General features: G+C 44.2%; 1 protein-coding gene across 1 annotated transcript in view; it reads left to right on the top strand.

Annotated features, from left to right (window-relative positions):
- TTC7A (tetratricopeptide repeat domain 7A) overlaps window positions 1-21,050 on the top strand; it is a 2,220,458-nt gene that overhangs the window by 2,084,451 nt on the left and 114,957 nt on the right. Inside the window, exon 19 of the mRNA XM_069608425.1 lies at window positions 4,165-4,367. Coding sequence (XP_069464526.1) covers window positions 4,165-4,367 — 203 coding nt within the window. The remainder of the gene's footprint in view (window positions 1-4,164; window positions 4,368-21,050) is intronic.

Genomic DNA, 21,050 nt, shown 5'->3' with positions numbered 1-21,050 from the left:
TTATACCTGACCAAGATCTGCCTGGTGAGTATTAGTCCCCAGGGAAATCGCAAGAAAACTGATCGAGTACCTTTGTAAGGCTAAAGTGAGAGAAACAGAGCCAACACTCTTAGTTTTTTGTGTTCACCTGCTAAATGCCTTAAAGAGGGATATGAATGCATGTTCTCAACAGTACAGCTCCAATCGTAAAGATACAGGGACTGTTTAACTTTATCTGGATTGTTAAAACGTTCTTCAGGCGAGGTACAACTTCTTCTAGAAGATTTCAGCTAAGTCTGTGCATATCCTCAATCCAGGAACCACCCCCCTCAGCTCCAATAGTACCTTAAGGTCTACACTGAGAGAGTGCTCATTAGGAGATAGGATTTTGCACGGAAAGGACATGATCTTCCAATATGCTCTTACTTTCAATGAGATGATTAGGAAGTTAACTGTAGGAAGACTGGCCGCTACTTTTGCCCTGTTTTGCCTTGTTGAGGGGCGTCTCTGTTGGACACATGTGACAGGTGGCTACATGGGCTTCTCTGCACATGTTTGCTAAACATTACTGCCTGGATTCTTTGTCAGGTCAGGATGCCCTCTTTTGTCGAGCGGTGCACCATAGTTTCCTGGTGTAGTTGAGATGGTTCAGCGCTCTCCTCTATGTTCTGTACTGCTTTGCATGGCTTTCTGAAATGAGGAGGAAAGAATTCATAATAAGATCAAACTACTAATTTCCTTTGGTAATATTGTTTCTGATTAGTCCTTCGACCCATGTATTTCCCATTAAGCTACCAACCTACCCCTTTTCATGGATAGCAGTGCATAACCTATACAGCTCTGTGTTTGCACAGCTGCTTTTGAGAGAGACATGGGGCTTGTCTGAGTCCATCAGACACAGCTGCCTCCATTTGTACCACCATGCTGCCACATTCAGAGACATGGGTGCCAACACGCCAAGCAAAGCAGACAAGGAACCACAGTGCACACATGGGTGGCTGAAAAATGTCCAAAGTAAGACTGATGTTGGTGGGTATATGTTTTAAACACAGATTTTGCAGGAGGATGGGCTATTCCATCAGAAAGAACATTACCAAAAATAAGCAAGCAATGTGTCTATTTACTGCACTGGTTAACATTGCCAGCTTGGATTCTTTTCAAAACAGCCCACATTATATTTGTTGCTGTGTCTACTCAAGCACTACCTTGCCTAGCTGAACAGCTAGGCATCTGTTGATGCACTGCATTTCCTGAAGCTGCAACCTCACAAGAATGGTAACCAAAAAATGGCAGAAAGGGAAGACCAGTAAGCAGGGCCTCACCTGCTACGAGCCATGTGTGCACTTACTTGTGAACCTGACTTCATCACTGATCTACAAAACAAGAGCTATCAGTCATCAGCTAACAAAAGCCATTTATCACATCACTGGAGAAAATGCCCACACCAGACCAGCCCATTCTGGACACCTGCCGCCCCACCTTGAAAATGTAAGTCCACCTCCAAATCATGGTGCAAGCAGCCATTCAGTAAGTAAGATTCCTACGAAACGTAGCCTTCACCTGGGCGATTTGTCCTCGACATTTCAGACAGAAGTCCCTCAGTGATGAAAGAGCCAAGCAATTCTCCTACCAGTGTCACCACAACATCATAGACCACCATCCGGTTCCAACATTTTCTGGAAAACCTCACAGCACTAGTCGGCAAAGATGGCACCACATCCAACACAGCTCCTTTACTCTTTTGCATTCCTCTGGGCCTAACACTCACACAATCGGATTAAAAACACTGAATGAAATGACATACAATCAAATGGTAGCACATGTGGATAAGTGTGCAATAGGGAAAAGAGATGTGTGCTCCTGTTTCTTCCCCTTTTGAGAACCCTACACAACCTGGATATTGGGATCCCAGGTTTGGTCCTCACACAACCCTGCAAGAAAAGACCTGATCATGGAGGCACCGCCATGGCCCTGCAGGAGAAGTTATCCCACCCACCCAACCCTCTTTTTTTGCTAGCAGTTGTTGCTAAATCGTGATATGTGTGTATTTAAAATTGCATTTTATGGCCCTGGGGACGGGGACCTACACAATGGATTATATAAAACGTTCGGACCGAGACCAAAAATGTTGAACTAACAAGAATCATGAATTTGCTACCCGGCGTGCGGGTTGAGGGGTCCACTCGCATCCAATAGGCCAAGCAGGCGGGGGTGGCCCCTCGGGTTGCCCATTGGGTGGATTTTTAGCCCATGCTTGGGCTATGAACTGTCCGACTGGACATTGGATTTTCTACAAGTAACCCTGGGTCACCTCAGACAGCCAAACAGGCATCTTGCGGGTCGGCAGGGCTGCTATGAGTCAAGGTTATGGTAACCGATGATGCAAGATGTAAAATAACTATTGGGTCCCCGTCATAAGTGCTTTAGCAAAGTCTATAATAGAATGCAGCCTTTTTACTTCCAAAAGTGGTGTTTTATCCTTTGTAAAAGACTGTGTATGTGATGTTCAGCAGCAGGGGCAAACTACGAGTGCACCCCTATGGTATTTCTTTGCCTGGGCGGGATTTCTCCTCCCACACCACGTGCACAGAATCCCAAAAGGAGTTGCAGACTCATTGTGGGTGGAAGCAGGCTGGATAGTCCCTTCCTTCCTGCACCGCCAATGTGATGCTAGCCTAGGAGCACTGCTTACCTTCTGTGGGGGACACAGTGAAGTTTCCTCGGCTCATAGAGAGTGGGAAAGTCCATTTTTGAAAATGACGCTGGGCGGTGCTCACACCACTCCACAAGAGAGAGCCTGCCCGGCGCAGAGGTGGTGCGCGTAGCTCAGTGTCAGTTCCACAAGTGTTTTTCAAGGCTACACGGTGGCGGCCATCTCCGCCACCACCCTTTGTGAACGGTGTCTAGTCAAATGGTCGACAGACAAATGGTCGACAGACAAATGGTCTAATTTTTATTTATTTATATATATATTTTTTAGGTTTTTGTTTAGGGAAAAAAAGGTTTTTTTAGCAAAAAAAGGGGTTTGGGGGGACCCCCCCAAAAAAAAATATGTGAAAAAACAAAAAAAATAAATTTGACCATTTGACCTGTCGAACTTTTGGTGTCGACCATTTGTCCTGTCGACCATTTATATTCGACCAAATGACCTAGAACCTTTGTGAACCACCTCTCCCGCTCTGTCCTACGGAGCTATCGATCTGATTTTGTTTCCCCGATGACCTGCAGGTATTCCTTAGGTGAAACACTTGTGTATGGGCGCGTTATAAATGCCATATCATATCATATAATTTCATTGCCTACTACCCTGATGCCTACTAAGGCCTAGCCTACTCTTCATAAAACTGTAAATAAGGAACCTACGAAAGAAAACAATGACTGGCCTATAGCATTGTTGGTGTATATGGATGATTTGCATAGCCACATGTTTGCTTTGGCATGGGGACACTTTCACTGCCATTCACAGCAGCATATGTATAGGTGCACCTGATCCTCAGAAGCAGGGGCCACCACAGCTCTGCAGCATCCCTCATGGACATGCTAGCACACAATAGAGGTCACAACATTGTCAGTCCTATGATTTTTGGGGCCCAGGCAAAATGCGGCAAGGAGTCCCTGAGACTCCAAGAAAATGGAAGAACCTAAATGCATACGAAAGTCTTAGGCTGAGTGGGGCAGGTGAAGAATAGCGAGGGTCGTGCGCACTCCCAGGGTCTCGGGTTTGCAGGTTTCTCACCCTGTAATGGAAGGCTCCACAATCATGTAGTCCCTGGCATGTTCTCCCCAATGGAGCACGTGTTTGCCGACCAGGGGACTTGCGTATTCATTCAGATTCAAATGGGGTGCAGTGCTGCAAGCTCGCCTTGGTTTAACAGTACAGACTTTTTTACATCTCCTCCCAGGGTTTCAGATGGTGGTGTACCTCATGTTCCATGCTCTTCTTCTATGTTGTCTAAATGTGCGACACGCGAGTAACAGAGCCAGACATGCATGGTAGTGCTTTGAAGCAACAGGGTTCATTGCGCTGTAAATTGGTTCTTTAAAGACTTGCATGGTAGCCGTATCCTTACAGAAAGCGCTTCGAAGCCATAGTGATCATTGTGCTGCATGGACAGTGACAGTCACGTGCACGCCCCAGAGGCTCCCTTGCAGCGCCTGGGATTAAGCGGTATTTTTCTGTTGCAGCTGAACTTTTCCTGGACCAGCAGCATCTGAGGGAAGCCGGCTTTTGTATCCAAGAAGCCGCCAGCCTTTTCCCCACATCACACGCCGTGCTGTACATGCGTGGGAAGCTCGCGGAGATGAAAGGCTGCTTGGAGGAGGCTAAGCAACTGTACGACGAGGCGCTCACGGTGAATCCAGATGGAGTGAAAATTATGCACAGCCTGGTAAGTTTGTGGGCTCCCAGCCTCCCAAAGGGCCTAATTGTTTTGTTTTTCAGCGCAAGGCGGTGGCAGTGGTAGATGCCATTGCATTATTGATTGGCTGAGCAGGTGATTGTTTTCAATGCTTGGGTCGCTGATGGGGGGTATGGAAAAGTTCAATAATTGAGTAGGTTGGATGCTGTTGTTTCATTTCAGTTTAACTCTTCAGTTACCGAATCAACTCAAATTAATGGCCAAGGAAATCAATGTTCATTGTTCTGAAAACGTGTTTTTCTTTCTTGTTCAGGACTTTTCAGCTGTCTTTTCAGGTCAAACCGGACTTCCGTTCGAAATCTAGCCGCCCCTCCACCGACCCCACAAAAAAAGAGCATGCTTTGTATGGTCCTTGATTTATTTCACAATGCCAAGTGTCTGCAAAGCCTGTGCTCAAACATGTATAACATATCTTAATTCACAACATTATCTAATAGATGTTTAACAAAACCGAGATTGGTTAATTGTACATGCTGAAATCCTGTGTACAATCATGGGTGGATGTCTGAATGCTGACATATCTGCAGTTCCTCTGAATGCCTTGTCATGCTATAAACAACTGACATGGCTGTGCTATACAATGCTGCCAAGAAGCATGACGTGACATGTAGTGTTCGGCCCCTGGGTGCTGGTGGCTTATCTGCGCTGGAGTCCCCAGCTCCGATGCGGCACCCGGCCATCAGAAGCCGGCCCTACAGGAGCGCGTGCTGCTTCCCGGGAAGTTGTTGTGATCTGCGTGTTCCCGTGGAGAACCACAGTCGGTGCCACGAAATAAACCTCCCCCGTAACAAAGTCTACCCCGGGAAGACTTTCTCTGCCGGGAGAATTTAGGAATTCATTTCACAGGGGGCGCAAAAGTATCCCACCCCCCGCCCGCGAAGATTCTGTTTCAAAGTAAAGTCTCCAGGGAACAATTCATTCTGAATTGAAATCGCTGGGGGAGAGTCCGTGCAGGCGCGAATATATTTCACGACACCGGCGGCCGGGAACCTAGCTAGGCTGTTCATGTGTGGGTAACCTCTGCCTGTGTGCGTTGGCCTGCAGCAGTCCATGTGCTTCACCCATACAGCATCAGAGGATCCTTCCTATATCTCCTGGCCCCAGATAGACATCATTTTTAGTTTGGGCTATTAAGTGTCGCTTGTGACATCTATAATCCCCAACTATTGCATTGGAGCACAGATAGGGAGGAATGACATATGAGGTGGGACACAGAGTCTGTAGGTGTTTGCCCACCCATTGTCTGCCATAATTCCTATGGCCATTCCCACCCATTCCTGCATCTGCCCTCCCCAAAATACCTCAGAGTGGGAACTCTTTGAGCTCGCTTTAATCAAGCATTGCCATCAAACTTTGCACTCGAAGTTCCTGCCAGTCTTATGAGAGTTAATGACTTCATTGGATATGTAAACACACTACTGGTGTAATAACAAAATGCCTTACCAGGCCTGCCTTCAGACACTTTATAAGCACTCTGCGTGTCCTTCACTGAAGTCCTGTGAACAACAAGCATTGGCAAAGCCCACATTTTTGGCTTATGGATACATTTTAAGCTTTTTCCAGGCAGTGCTATTAGATGCCCAGCTACTCGCACCATTTTGCACCTGCTAACAACAATGGGTAGTTAATGTCACTACGGCGGTGCCTGGCAAGGGCCTTTCCCATGCCTACACAAAAGCCCAAACTATTAGCACTGCCAATGATTGCTAAACTGGCCACATCGTACAAGTAGGCCGCCTGTATCCCACTCCGCTTCTAAAGGCTTGCCTGCTCTGCCCTGCCTACACTACTACTACAAGATGGTATAATCTGGTCTCCTTTATCACTGCTAGGATTCTGCCCTTCCCTATCCTACTCTCTATTTGCCAACACCGATTGTTACTTGCTGGGTCCTGCCTAAATCCAGCAGTTTTCCTGGATCCGCCCTTCCTGGATTATTTTGCCTATCTGGTATGGAAACGTGCCACAGAACTGTTCTCTGAAGAAGTCCCCCTTCATTTCCACCAAGGGGCTAGCTCAAAAGGGGTCTGGCTGCGGATCATCCTCATTACAATGAGCCAACAGACATCCACCCCTTTCCTTCCTGTCCCCAGATGCATTGCCATCACTCAGACATTTTTATTTATTTCTACTTATAATGTGCAAATGTTCATCTTGGGGCATCTTGGCACCCGGTAGCAGAATCAAGAATACAGAAAGTGGGTGAAGAGTATTAAGGTTGTGGTAGTATGCGTGAAGCCAGCTTTGCATCACTATGATATTTGAATTTATAAGAGGATAACTTACTTTAATAGCTTCAGGCAAGGAATTTCTCAGTTTTTGTGACCTTGTAAGAAAACGTTCTTCCCCAAGTCAGACCCATCGAAAACTTGAGATTTGTGAAGCAGGTAAATCAATTTGCCAAAAACAAGGGGTATGCCACATGAAGCCATTGAAACATATGTAGGTCAGGGGACACATGGTCCCAGGGGCAACGTTTAAAAACAGTCCAGCAACCAGATTTGGACCTATCAGAACTTATAAATGGATGTGGTACATGGCAGGCAGTGTAATAGTGTAGTCTTGAAGAAACTAGACTATTTACTATAGTCATCTTGGGTGCTAATGGGTTTTTGTTTGGCGAAGATGGCTTTGCGCCAGTGCTGTGTAGCATTTTTCCTACAAAAAAACAACAACAAACATAGCCACCAGTTTCAGAAGAGTCATTTTTCTATTTCCCAAGCAACCAGCAGGGGAATGGCGGTAGAGCAGATTTGGTGGCCAGGGGCAATGCTCTTTATGTATTGGGAGTGATTGAAGTGGGCTGAGGTGTGGCTTTGAATGGGGAAAAAGGCATTGAGGATGCTTCATCATATGGGGAATCAATGTATTAAAACTAGTTTCATGCTAGGTCTTACGCTTAAAGGACGCACATGTTTCCAGAGGCTCCAGCTTAATGGTGCATCATCCTAAGCAACAGATATAATTAACTTGTTATTTAATATAATTGTTACTAGACGAGAGGTTCAATAATGAATGAAGTTATTTTAACAATAATTTTCAACAAAATCACTGATTAGTATCTATTTATTTATTTAATGAAAATTACAGGAACAACAATGCTTTTTTGGAACAAAAATGGTTTAAAAGGTTTTTCACATTGATTTACAGAGCAGAGGACCAGTATCCTGAATAATGGGTGACAGCGTTGGGGTGGTCAGGAAGGGTCCCCATCGTTACAAAGGGTTCATGTTGCACGCACCATACTGATGACCGTGGGTGCGTCAAACTAAGCGCGATGTTGAAATTTCATATGTATTGAGTGTAGTTAATTGTGGGTGAAATATGTTACATTTAGTGTTACTTTTTGTTCAGAACTGATACATATTAACTGGCACATGTGCAGAAAGATAAAGTACTAAATCCACCAAATGTAAAAACATACATGTACATTAATATGAATACATGGGGAATTTGTGAATCCCAATATAAGTGGCCTTTTCACAATGAATCAAAACACTGTAATTGGGGAGCTCATGCAAAATGCACTTTGAATTCTAAACTAGTTTTCAGATGGCAGGTGAATTAGTAAATATAACCTTTGTGGTCAGCAGCTACAGAAATAGCCTTGGGGTTTTTATGGTCCGATAAGTCTTGTAGATATTAGATATAATCTCATGCTGTTTGAGAGCATGACCGAAGAAGTTTCGTTATTTATTTTGGTCAATAGTAAAATGCGAGGTAAGCTAGTGCCTAAAGCTATTTAGGAGTTTCAATTGTGCGATACAGTGGGAGTTTTGTAGATTGGAAAGTTTCAATGAAACGGTGACCTGGGAAATGAGATAGCATCACGAACAAAGAGGAATCATTCACCCAACCTCCACATATTACAGGAAATGTCCATGCGAGCCATTTGCAAATCAAGAATTAGGGTTTAAACGTCTGTTATTGCTAATAATGAATTATATTTTCAATACCAATGTTTAACCATGTGTTGTTGTCATGACTTACTACGGACGAATCATAAGAAGAGGTGTGTTATGAATGTAATCTGCAGATAATTATTGAGATAAACCTGGCCAATGAAAATGTAGGAATTGGCCAAATATGGGATTTCTTTGAAGATGGTTGTGTCCAATGATGGTTAGGGGGTGAATTGCACTAAAGTATTTTGGGATAGTTTTAACTGTTGCAAAACTGAATAAAAGCTGTGAACTGATGTGGTTTGTTGAGAGTTGGGTTAGTTTGGTCCTCCAACACCATCTAACTGCCCCCAGAACTTTGTACAATAAACTTGCTTTATGTACAACCATGTACTCACTTCTTAAGTAGTGGGCCTTTTTGGGTTAAGGTGATTAAAGGCTGTTGCACACATTAGGATGTGCATATAAGATGAGATGATGTTGTAAGAAGATTCAATTCAACACTACAGCTAAATCAATGCCTAGTCTGGGATATTGAATGGAAACCCTTATTGATATATCTTTATGTCCAGTTTATGAGTTCTGGATGACTACCCCTATATAACACCCCTCTCTTAGAATCCCCCTGACCCCACTGAGCCAACTGTCCTCCAACACCATCTAACTGCCCCCAGAACTTTGTACAATAAACTTGCTTTATGTACAACCATGTACTCACTTCTTAAGTAGTGGGCCTTTTTGGGTTAAGGTGATTAAAGGCTGTTGCACACATTAGGATGTGCATATAAGATGAGATGATGTTGTAAGAAGATTCAATTCAACACTACAGCTAAGTCAATGCCTAGTCTGGGATATTGAATGGAAACCCTTATTGATATATCTTTATGTCCAGTTTATGAGTTCTGGATGACTACCCCTATATAACACCCCTCTGTTAGAATCCCCCTGACCCCACTGAGCCAAGAAGTAGTTCTGGTTTGCAAGTTTAAAAGGTTTTTTGAGAAATAAAACAAAATATAGATACCACGCTTTTATAATAAATTAATAATCGATATCGCCCTCATAAATATAATGTTAATCAACAATGGGTAATCTGACACTAGCACACTTCTTTATAATCAATGAGGAGTGGGCGTAGGATGGATAAAGTAGCAAAAATACTTTTATGATTTCAAGGGAAAAGCAATGAGGAATAAATGCAGTACAGAAATACTTGATATGATTTTAGCAAAAGATAAGATAATCACTTTTTCTCTGGCAATTGACCCCCCTCCCCTATGCAATGTAAGACATGGAAGTAGATGGAAAGAGGAGCACACAGTTCTTAGGAATGCAATCAAATATAATTCAGTTCACCCCAGCAAGCTTAGACCACAGATAGAAGTTTGAAACACAGGCCCAAAAGGCTTTTAAAAGGTAATGGCAATGAAGTGAGAAATATGCTGAAAATGGTTTTAATTCCCTTTAGGAGGTTCAGGGGGAGTGGTAGCTACTTGGGATGAGTTCAGGCTCACTTTAGCAATGATTCAGGGATGGTTCTTAAGAGGCAAATGAACTTTAGCAGTTCAGGCAAAAGCAGCTATCTTTTTACAAGTAAAGAAATCGGGCCAAATCGCAAATCGCGGCAAAATTCACGAGTGCGTGAATCGTGATTGCGGAAAAAGTATAAGGAGTAGGAAGTCGGTTCTTACTTACTTGTTGGAAAGCTTAGATTCTAAGCTTTCAGAGGAAAGTTAAACCAAGTTTGTAGCCCAAACGGTTCTAGAGATACAGACAATTAAATAAAGGTAGTTTTTCGGATTTAAAGTAAACTCAAAATGACAGTTGACAGCTTGCAGCTGCAGAATTGACAAATGACAGTGGTGCAGCTTTACAAATGACAGGTGACAGTTAGGAGGCAGTTCTACTTAGGTTAAATAGATTGAATTATATTACTTTAAACTAAGAGATTTGGTTTTGCCCCGTCCTAGCTGTACTCACAATATATTTGGAAGGTCTGGGTCGCGCCACGGATCTGTCAGGTTTTGGACTTCGGTTCTTCACAGCGATCTGGTCTCTGGGTCTGCGGTTCTGCACGGTCTGGTCTGGCACTGATCTGGTCTGTCCGGATACAGCGGTCTCTGCACGGCTCTTGGATCTCTGCACTGGTCCTGGCAAAAGTTCTTGGCAAGGGATTCGAGCAGCTCGCCCGGCTGTGAGTAGCTTGCAATGATTTGAGGCCTGCTGTAGAGAACTCAGCTTGTGGTTTTAGGCCTCTGATTTAGGTTCTAAAGTATAAGTTCTAGGTTCTGGAGTCTGTAGCTGGAGTCAGTCTGGACCTGGTATCTTCTGGATGTTGTGTGGTCCGGCAAAGCTTCCCGCAAGAAAATGGAAAATGAAGTATCTACCTGTCCCAGCAGTCTCTTTTTATGTGTTTTGAAAGTGGGTGTGTGCCTGGGCCTAGCTAAGCCTGCCCCTCTCTACTTGTCATTGGCCCAATTCTCCCCTCTCCCATGATTGGGGGAAGGAAATGTGAGTCAGAGTGATGCTGTAGGTTTTATGGGTCAGAGGATCCTCCCCTGGTCAGTTTGCCCACAAATCTATATTTGATTCAAATACATATTGCACAGATACACAGTTGTTTAAAATTACATGCACCCATCACATATCACATGAGGTATACTCTGTTCAAACTCTGCTCTTCCTGGGGTCTTGCATTCAGAAATGGCAACATTTTGCGCTTTTTAACTGGTTTTGCAATATCGGACATTTACCCAAATTTACACACATGTGCGCAAGGAGTATGGACATTAATTGATGAAGTGTCAGATTTTTAACATGCAGACATTTGGAGTGACAACCTCTTTTCCGCTCGTAACCCCCCAGATCATACCACCGGGTCCTAAAACCTCTTAAAATGTGGGCAGAAAAATCACAAGAATTATGGTATCATTTAGATAATTTTGACAAGTCCGCACCATGAGTTATACATCTTTCTTAAAATCATATTCTGGCCAACAGGGGTGTGTCTTCCCAGGTCACATGGTGGAGAAACCAGTCTATCCACTTTCTTTAAGCTCAGCCTGTCCTCGGAGGGGGTTGCCCCTCCACGTTTCTGCCAAGAGGAAGCCACTTTTACGACGCCCCAATATAACTTCTGCCTGAGTCAAGGAAGGGCTTTGTTCAAAAGGAAGCCATTTACGATCCCCCCAATAAACCATCTGCCTGGGCCCTTTATTTAGTTTCTTGCAGTCCCCTGGTAAATCAATCAGAGAGAGTGTGACCTCCTTTTGGCAGGAGCAACAGAATGCAGCCAGGCCTGGGAATGCATTTGTTGGGCAAGCCCCCAATCCTGTCAGGGGTAGCTGTCTGGCAGAATTCCATTTTCCTTAAGCCAGGTTTCAGGTAAAATGTCACTTTTTGTCTCCCAGTTTAAGTCAATACAATTTTTACATATGCAGCTAGAATGCTGATTCTAAGTTCAAAACTATGACATTTTAACAGTTACAACTATGTGACACTCAAAAGTAGGTCACTCAGTTAATTTAAACATTTCGATTTTGGTGGTTTTAATCCAGTTTCAGTAAGGCTGCTGACATGCATAGCTCAGTCAGTTTTGTTATGAACATTGTTTTGGGCTCTTCATCTTCCCAGATTTTGTATGCACACATACTTCATTCTGCCAGATGTCCGCTGGTGTTCAGTGAGATTTTTGGATGTGTTGCAATGTTTGAAAATAGGCATTTTGAGCTGGCATTCAGAGAAACCAAAGGTCATTTTAAAGCGTTTTTGAGCTAACAGGCGCTGCTGTTTTACCTTTGGCACCCATTCCACTCATGGCACCCTGGCCCATCATGCTCGCACTGGTGGGTGGCAAGTTAGGCAGCCATTTTGGTGTACGCACAAACTGCGTGGTTCTCCTGGATTCTGGCGCACATGTGGGCTTTTTGGCCATCTTGGATTTTCTAAGCCCACAGCACCAAATGTTGCAGCATGATAGCTCAAACATGGGTCAGGACACCCAACAATGTAGGGGAGGTAGAAACATAAACCAGGGACAAGGAATATAGAGCATGATAGAGGAAAGGGGTAGTGGAGTAAGTGGTGTGTTTAAGGATGAAGGGGTGAGGGATAAATGCTGTGGGGTTGTTGTATAGAGGTAGGGGGAGAGGAGAACAATGAGATGTGGCATAGATTGCTATGCAAGTGGTTCTTCAGAAAGGAGGAGAGCTAGGAGGTTGTATTTAAATAGAGATAGAGTGGGAGCATTGCAGAGTAAGTAAGTGAGGAGAGGAAGAGACCTGAAATGAGAGGGGCACGAGAGGTGGCTAGGAGGTGAGCCGCAGATGATCATAGAGAGCAAGGGGAGAGTAGGGTGTGAGAGGGTCCCAGAGGTAGGGTGGGGGCAAGTATGTGTATAGTTTTAAAGATGATGAAAATGAGTTTATACTTTGCCTTCTGTCTCATAGATAGCCAGCCTAACTGATGACAAGCTGGGTAGGTGCAGGTGAAGCGGGGAATGCTGAAGAGTGTACGAACAGCAAAGTTAGGTACTTTGTTGAGAGAGCAAAAAAAGCATAGTTGGGCAGGCCGTAGAGTATTCGTGCACAGTCGTCAGATCAAGAGAGTATTCATTAACAAGAGTTTAGGTGCTTAGCAGTGCTGAAGGGAAGATGTCTTATATTTCTGAGGATTAAGTCTGGCCTCAGTGGCAGATTTTAAGATGAAGAGTAAGAAGTTGTGGGATGGGTTGAATATGACACCAATATTGTGAGCAGAAGCAGAGTAGGGAAGGTAGGCAGGAGAGAAGACTAGAAGAGGGGGAGAGGAAGAGATTACCTGTTTGGATGGAAAGTAGAGAACGTCCATCTTAGTGGAGTTGAGCATGAGTGAGTGAGATGCCATCCAGTATTTGATGGCAGAGATACAGTTAGACATTTATAACCACAGCTCATCAGATAAGGAAGGAAAGGAGGGAAAGATCTGAGCGTCATCAGCAAAGGGTTGATAAGAGAAGCCATAGGAGGAGATCAGTGTGCCAAGAGCAGAGGTATAGAGAGTGAAGAGCAGTGGACCCAGGACAGACTCCTAGGGAACGCCAAAGGTAAGGGGGTGAGTGGGGAGGTAAGACTCTTGCAGGAGATCTGGAAGTGTCTGGGCGAGATATGAGGCAACTATTCCTATCTCTGAAACAAACCTCTTAAAGTACCATTACGCTTCTTAAACAAGGAAATCTACAAACCACTAGTCAATAGTTTATCATCAGAATCCACTGCCCAGAAGACCTGCTAACTGAATAAAAACAGCATGTTTTCATTCATGTAAATTAAAGAACAGTAAGCAATTTAATCGCAAGCCCAATTCCTAATGTCACTAACAAAGTGAAAAGGTAATTCAATGAAAATCGAAGACTGACTTTGGCACTTTTCCGGGTGGCAAGGGAAATCACTTGCAGTCCATCACAAGGAGAACAGTGGCGAGATGAATGTGTAGTACCGGGCAACTGCGCGATAATGGGCCGTAATTTAATCTCTTAAGGAAAAAAGGCAAAGGTGTATGATCCTAGCCCCCAAAGCAGTCCCTTTGAGTCTAAAAGTGAGTAAAGTTAGCTGCTTACAGCAGTCAGTCTGGCAACAAGTTCAGATAATTTTGTTCCTAAAGTTGACAATCTACAACCAAAACATGATGACTCTGTTGGCGAAAAATATGTTGATGTGCCTCAAAGTGTGTCATTCTATTTCCAATAAACTGTTAACCTCTATAACAAAATCCCGCATTTTATGGCCTTCTCCAAATGCTCCCAAAAATGCTGCTAATCTGATGCACGGCCACCGATCAACCTGGCCCCAAGAAGCAGCCAATCAGGCTGAAACCCCTTTGATTCTGATGGTCATCATTTAGTAAACCAGGCCCTGAAAAGACCTTCAATTTAGCTCTAGCTTCTTTCACCATGGTTCTGACTTTAAAAGTAGCATCTTTTCTGGTCACAAAGATGACCGTGTGCAAAAGATGCCAGGTCTCCCTGTCACTTCATCGACTTTTTTCCCCTTTCACACCAATATACATTGTATCACGCGTATCCTTAGAGAGCTCTCCTCGCGTCACTGCAATGCCCATCTTAACGTGCTTTCTATCTTTGCGCCACCCGTACCCTCACCCTAATTCACTTTTTCATGCATGCAGACTCTCTCTCTCGCACCTCATTTTGTCACAATCTGCTGCCGCCTGTTGAGTGACTCTGCCCGCCACCCTGGCTGAAGGAGCGTGTCTTGAGGAGACGTCGTAGGGAAGTCATGTAGGTTCCCTTCTAGAGTGCTTTTTCTTGAGAAGGAGGCCTGTGGTTGATCAATACACGAGTGGCCAGTCACAGGGTTGCTTCTAGAAATGTGCCACTGTGAAAACAAGGAAATAATATGAGGCAGGGTAACCAAAAAAGGAAACACACCAAACACAGGTTACAAAGGAACATACAAAGTACTTTATTTTATACTGAATCCAGTTACAAAAGAACAGAACAAAATTCAGATAGCTATCGACCCTCAGTACAACACAGCGAACTCCGGCGTGGTTCGTGTGCTCAGTGAGTGCAAATATTCATTGAAACAGTCAGGCTTTTATACATTTCTCCAGCCTGTTGTCCAGCCTTTGGGTTAACCATTCCATAAATAAGTTACTGCTCTAGGGTCCCTTGCCAGGTCAAATCTAGTTCATCTTAGGTTTATACATTAACAAGAAGAAATGGTAATAATGTATGCTCTAGGCCTAACATTACAATGCAGGACTTAATTTATACAATATAGTTAAGCAGGTGTTCTCATTCAATTATAGATCAGTTTCGGTGATACAGGTAATCCATTACACACAGGTCAGCAGAAGGACAAGGTCTCAGCTCATGACCCTAACAAGTGGCCTGCAGGCAAGTTATACATTAGCTGTACAGAGGTCATGACAATCAAGTTCTGTTCTGAATAACATAGGCTACCATTTTAGCTCACATGGTGACTTTATAGAGCAAGAAAACCTAAAATGGCGGCTTGATCCAAAATGACAGTTTACATGGTTTCTAAGGTCAGGACCTTGCAATGCGAGTTTATTCACATGTAGTTTATAAGCAGCTTGTTAGCAGCTTGGCATAGGCCAATATACATATATTCATAGCAATAGGAGTCATGATATAATTTCTAGTTTGACAAACCCTCCTTTTGGCCTATGCCAAGTGCTAAACTACTTCTGATCTCCCTGCAAATAACTCCATGGGTCATCGTCCATACACCCTGAATAGCTGTCAGAAATATCTATCGCCATTAGATCTTTTGATCTTTTACTAAGATCTCTTTCAGTACATACTCCTTAGAGGTTTTATCCGGGGCATACACTTTATGTCCTATTGTACCTATCGCCTGAGCGCAACATCCCCCTAGCATTGAACATATACTTGGTAGACATTGGATACAACAACAAAGAAATAGCAGAATTCCCAAAATAATCAGCAAGACTGAAAGCACTTTCCAACCCCAAGACCGCTAAGATCCCAATTTCCCTCGGGAACATGCATTTCTGAACTAAGAATGTGCAGATTCTGTATTGCCTTAAAAATAGTTGGGGAGGAATCCGGTACGAAAACACAGCAACCGGACCCCATTAGTTTACATACTCCACCACGTTCAGCCAGAATGACATCTAATGCCATCCGGTTCTGAAGCGATACCAATCTGATCGCTTTGTGCTCTAAAGTCATATTATAGAGTATATCTGTGGTCCGGTTGATGGTTCTCTCCAGTACTCTCGCTAGTTTCCTGATATCCTCGGAATTCGCTATCTGCCCAAAGAATGGAAGGAATGATTTCGCTACATCTCCTAAAACCTGTGCTGGAGTGTCGCCATTCTCGTCCCGCCGTGGACGAGCCTTCGAAACCTCTACAGTACTTGCTATAAACACCCCAGGTAACAGGATTCCTAGATAATAAGTTCCCTGCCAATCCCTGGGCAACCATGGAAATGCTACATTACCACAAACAATTTGCAACATTGGCACAACCTTTAAAATCTCCCATTGACCGGGTGCCATTCCTCTGGATGCAGAAAGAAACTGAATCGGGGCTATGGTTAACAGTATAAGAAGGAGGCACGGCATCCTTATTGCCTATCGGAGCCATTTTAAAGGAAATCAAAGATTGGAAAGGACGAGACAGTCTATCAGAAGGCCTGATAGAAGCAATATTGAGCTTACTCCTATTTGCGAAAAGCGAGCATCCCAGGGGAGTCAGAACACGTTTCTCAAAACTATTCAAATTAGTGCCATCAAAGTTCCCCGAGATGCTATCGTTCCATCGGCCAAAGAGCAGTGCTCTAAGTGAAGCATAACAAGCAGTTGTCAAAGGTAAAGGGTGAATATACCAACCTAGCCCCTTATCCCCATGTTGCGGTAAATGTGAGCAGACCCAACAATTAGTCTTATTAAAAATGGCATGTGTTGCATTCATTATAAGCAACAAGGTATTATTGTGATACTTCTGTCTATGCTGTGAGTCCCTAGGTGACAGAGTATGCAAATGTACAAAAGCTGTAGGAACAGTTGGTACAATTTCAGTTGGCAGCAAAGACTCTAAAGGATGAGTTTCTTCGAAATACCAAAGGCCTAAGACAGTGACTATTATAAAACCAAATATTATCATAAAAACACAGCAATGCGTTTTCGGGGCCCAGGCACATTGTTCATTGTCCGAGTTGGTCACCCCCTTATTTATAAGTCCAATACGAGCAGCAGCGGTGGCGGTAGCAGGTATTGTAGATTTTCAATTGACGACCCCAATGTTCGTTGCTGGCGACACTACGGTCGCGCGGCTTCTTAGTCCTTCCACAACCCCTAGCCAACTGAATCCCCTTCCTCAACTTTTTGGGCAAAAGCAAGCCCTTGATGATCCTTTCCTTCCTTGAATGCACAACCGAACCGTGCCGTATGTCTATCAGATGCACAGCAAAACCGTGCCGTATGTCTATCTTCGTGGCCGGAGGTTGTATCTTGTTGTGCCTGGTATTGTTTGATCCGAGAACAAGATGTCGTCACTTCCCGTTGGAAGCAACGTATCAGAGGCAAGTGAAGTTGGAACAGCAATTTCCGGGAGCAAAATTTTCGGAGAGTGCAGGGACAAAATGGCAGCTTCCCCAAGCCTCACAGGCTCAGAAAGCTTCTCCGACGCACTCTCAGTGCTACTCACTGCTTTGGGATCATTGGTTGCAGCGTTAGCGAGGGGTTCTGTTTCTTCTGTAACGTGTGGCACTGGGTGAGGAAGTTTCTTGACATGCGTCGCGTGGATCCAATGCTTCCGGCCTGCGACACGCACCGCTGTGTGGGTGACCAGCAGGACCTGGAACGGGCCCCGCCACCGAGGTGCAAGGCAGGAAGATCGGTCAAAGGATTTGACCAAAACCCAACTTCCAGGTTGTATACTGTGGCCTGGGCCCTCGTATCGCGAGGGTATAGCGTCTCGTACCTGGTGATAAATTAAATACAGATTTTTAGTCAACTGGCTACAATAGTCTGAAAGCAATACATTTTCTACATTCCTCAATGCCCTAGGCTTTGGAAGACCCCAGATATTGGCAGGTCTCCCCATTACCACCTCAAATGGAGAGAGCCCAGTCTTAGTTTGAGGGGTTGTACGCATGGCTAGTAACACGATCGGTAAGGCGTCCGGCCATTTTAGTTTGGTGCCAGCACACGTCTTAGCGAGCTTGTTTTTTATGATACCATTGTGTCTTTCCACTAATCAGGCGCTCTGAGCATGTCTGGCCGAATGGAATCGTTTGTCAATTTGCATTGCCGTACATATCTGTAGAATTACAGCAGCGATAAAATGCGGACCATTATCCGACCAGATAACTCTCGGCAAACCGAACCGTGGGAAGAATTCCTTTAACATGGTCTTTGCAGTGGTCATGGCTGTAGCGTCTTTAACAGGGAAAGCCTCGACCCACTTACTAAAGGCGCAAATGACCACAAGGACATATTTTAGATTGTTACATCGCTCCATTTCAATAAAGTCAAAGTGAATCACTTCAAACGGGACAGAAGGAGGCCCAAAGCTACCTCTTGGAGTTGCTGTCCCCTTTCCCATATTGTGTTGTAGGCAAATCATGCAATTTTGGACATAATGCTGGGCAATTTTTGAAATCTTATCATTTACCCAGACTTTCTCTAACATTCTCGTGATCTGTTGAGCGCACACATGTGTGGGACTGTGTGCCATGGTAACCATCATTACTATATAGGCATTAGGAAGCAACCATTTCCCTTCAACCATGTCCACCCAACACCCATCATCATCGAGTTTCCCCAAGCCCTCAGCCCACCTCTTGGATTCTTCTAATGTGGCATCGGCTTGGATATCCCGTACAGACCCAACACCCTCATCCATTGCATAGGCATCTACAGTCTCCCTTGAAACATACATCTCCGTGAAGAGATCAGAGGCAGTTTGTCTAGCTATCTGATCAGCGAAAGCATTCCCTTTCTCTACATCATCTATAATCTTACGATGTGCTGCGCACTTAATGATTGGTAACTGACTAGGGAGGGCAAGCGCTGAAAGCAATTGTACTATCAGGGAGCCATGTTGGATCTTGGTGCCATGCGAAGTTAAAAACCCTCTCTCTGACCAAAGTCTCCCAAAGTTGTGAGCCACCCCAAAGGCGTACTGGCTATCAGTATATATGTTTACTGTTAGCCCTTCGGAAAGCTCACAAGCTCGAGTCAATGCTATAATCTCTGCGGCCTGCGCAGAGTTATGCGTAATTCTCTTGGTCTCCACAACCATACTCAATGTAGTGACTGCATAAGCAGCTGTGGATGTACCATCCAGTAGTTTGAAGCAGGAGCCATCACAAAACAGCTCCCCTTGTGGGTTATCCAAAGGAGTGTCCCTCATATCAACTCTGCCTTTTGTATCTTGTTCAGTAGTATACAGGCAGTCATGTGACTCTTCGTCAACCCAAACAGTATTTTGCGGGAAAGGTAGGAGTTCAGCCGGATTAAGAACGCAGCACCTCCTCATTTGAATGTGGGGAGCAAACAAGATTAATTCATATCTTGTCAGTCGTGCGGAAGTGAGGTGTTGTGTTTGGGTTTTGTTCAATAGAATATCTACAGAGTGAGACACCATCAGGGTTAAATCATGGCCAAGGACCATTCCCTCACTCTGTTTTACAGACGCAGCAGCAGCAGCGACAGCGCGCAAACATCTTTTAGCAAAGCGCATGCAACAGGATCAAGGGCGGAAGAGTAGTAACCGCATGGCCTATTCTTCCCTCCATGTTCCTGCGTTAATACAGCCAAAGCACATCCATCAAATTCATGCACAAACAACACAAAGGCCTTCTCATAGTTCGGTGTGCCCAAAACTGGCGCCGAACATAATGCAGTCTTGAGCAACTCGAATGAATGTTGATGCTCCGTATTCCATGGCAATGGCAAAGAAATACCCTTCTTCGTCAAGGCCAACATCGGTTTTATCACTAGTGAGAAGTTTGGGATCCATAACCTACAGTAAGAAGCCATACCTATCAAAGCTCTAACTTCCTTTTGTATATTTGGGACAGACATGCCAGAAATGTGTTTTATTCTTTCAGGTGTCAATCTTCTTCCCTCCTTTGACAGGAGATAGCCTAAATAGGCGACCTCCTGGCAACGATATTGAAACTTTTTGAGCGAAGCTTTATGACCATGCTTAGCTAGATGGATGAGCAACAACACAGTGCCCTCTTTACAAGAGCTCTCAGAGTCAGCGGCTAAAAGCAAATCATCAACATATTGAAGCAACGTACAAGTAGGGGGCAATCCAAGGGTATCAAGCTGCTCTTTCAAAGCCCTACTATAAATACTAGGACTCTCAGTATAACCTTGAGGTGCACGAGTAAATGGGAATAAGCGTCCCCCTAAGGTGAACGCGAACAAGTATCTACTATCCTCATGTATAGGAATACTGAAGAAAGCATTCTTTAGGTCCACAACACTGAAGTGAGTAGCCGTAGCTGGAATCATGGTTAATATTGTCGTCACATCGGGCACAATTGGAAATTGCGGAGCGACGACTTTATTAATGGCACAAAAATCAATTACAAAACGAAATGGAATTGCATTATCACCTTTTTTGTACACGGGTAAAATCGGACTATTGCACAAACTTCCTGCAATCTCCTCAATCACCCCACGATGCACAAAATCGGAAACAATGCTCTTCAAAGCTTGCTCGCCTTCAACTGAGATCTTATACTGTAGAATACGGGGCAGCTTAATTCCATGTTTCAAAACTATTTTAACAGGCTCAATCTCCAAAACACCGACATCATTGTCATCAACTGCCCACAAACACTCTGGTACATTACTGAATTCTGGCCGCAAAGGTCTAGTCAAGAATTGCGAAACAGAACATTGCTGTGGTGAAATCGTCAAACGCACTCCATCAGAAGAACAATGAATTACCGCATTTAATTCCTTCAACAGATTCAACCCCAGCAAATTCTCTCCACAATTCGAAGTCAAGAGAAATGGACAGTGGTCCGTAAAGGGACCCAAAGAAATAGGTACCGAAGAAGAAACCGGACAAACAACTGGTGTGCCAGAAAACCCTACAGAAACATTGGTTTGCCCTGACAGTGGAATGTTTGGAACCCGAGAATGATCAATGGAGCACTTCTGTGCACCAGTGTCTATCAAAAATTGATGTTTCCTATTTCCCACTACCATTTCAACGTAGGGACCTTTCTGACTAAC

Source organism: Ambystoma mexicanum, chromosome 4q (genome assembly GCF_040938575.1).
Source record: "Ambystoma mexicanum isolate Mex_15411 chromosome 4q, UKY_AmexF1_1, whole genome shotgun sequence".
Lineage (NCBI taxonomy): Eukaryota > Metazoa > Chordata > Amphibia > Caudata > Ambystomatidae > Ambystoma > Ambystoma mexicanum.
Note: the sequence above shows the minus strand (reverse complement) of the source record. Positions and strands in the feature narration are given on the sequence as shown.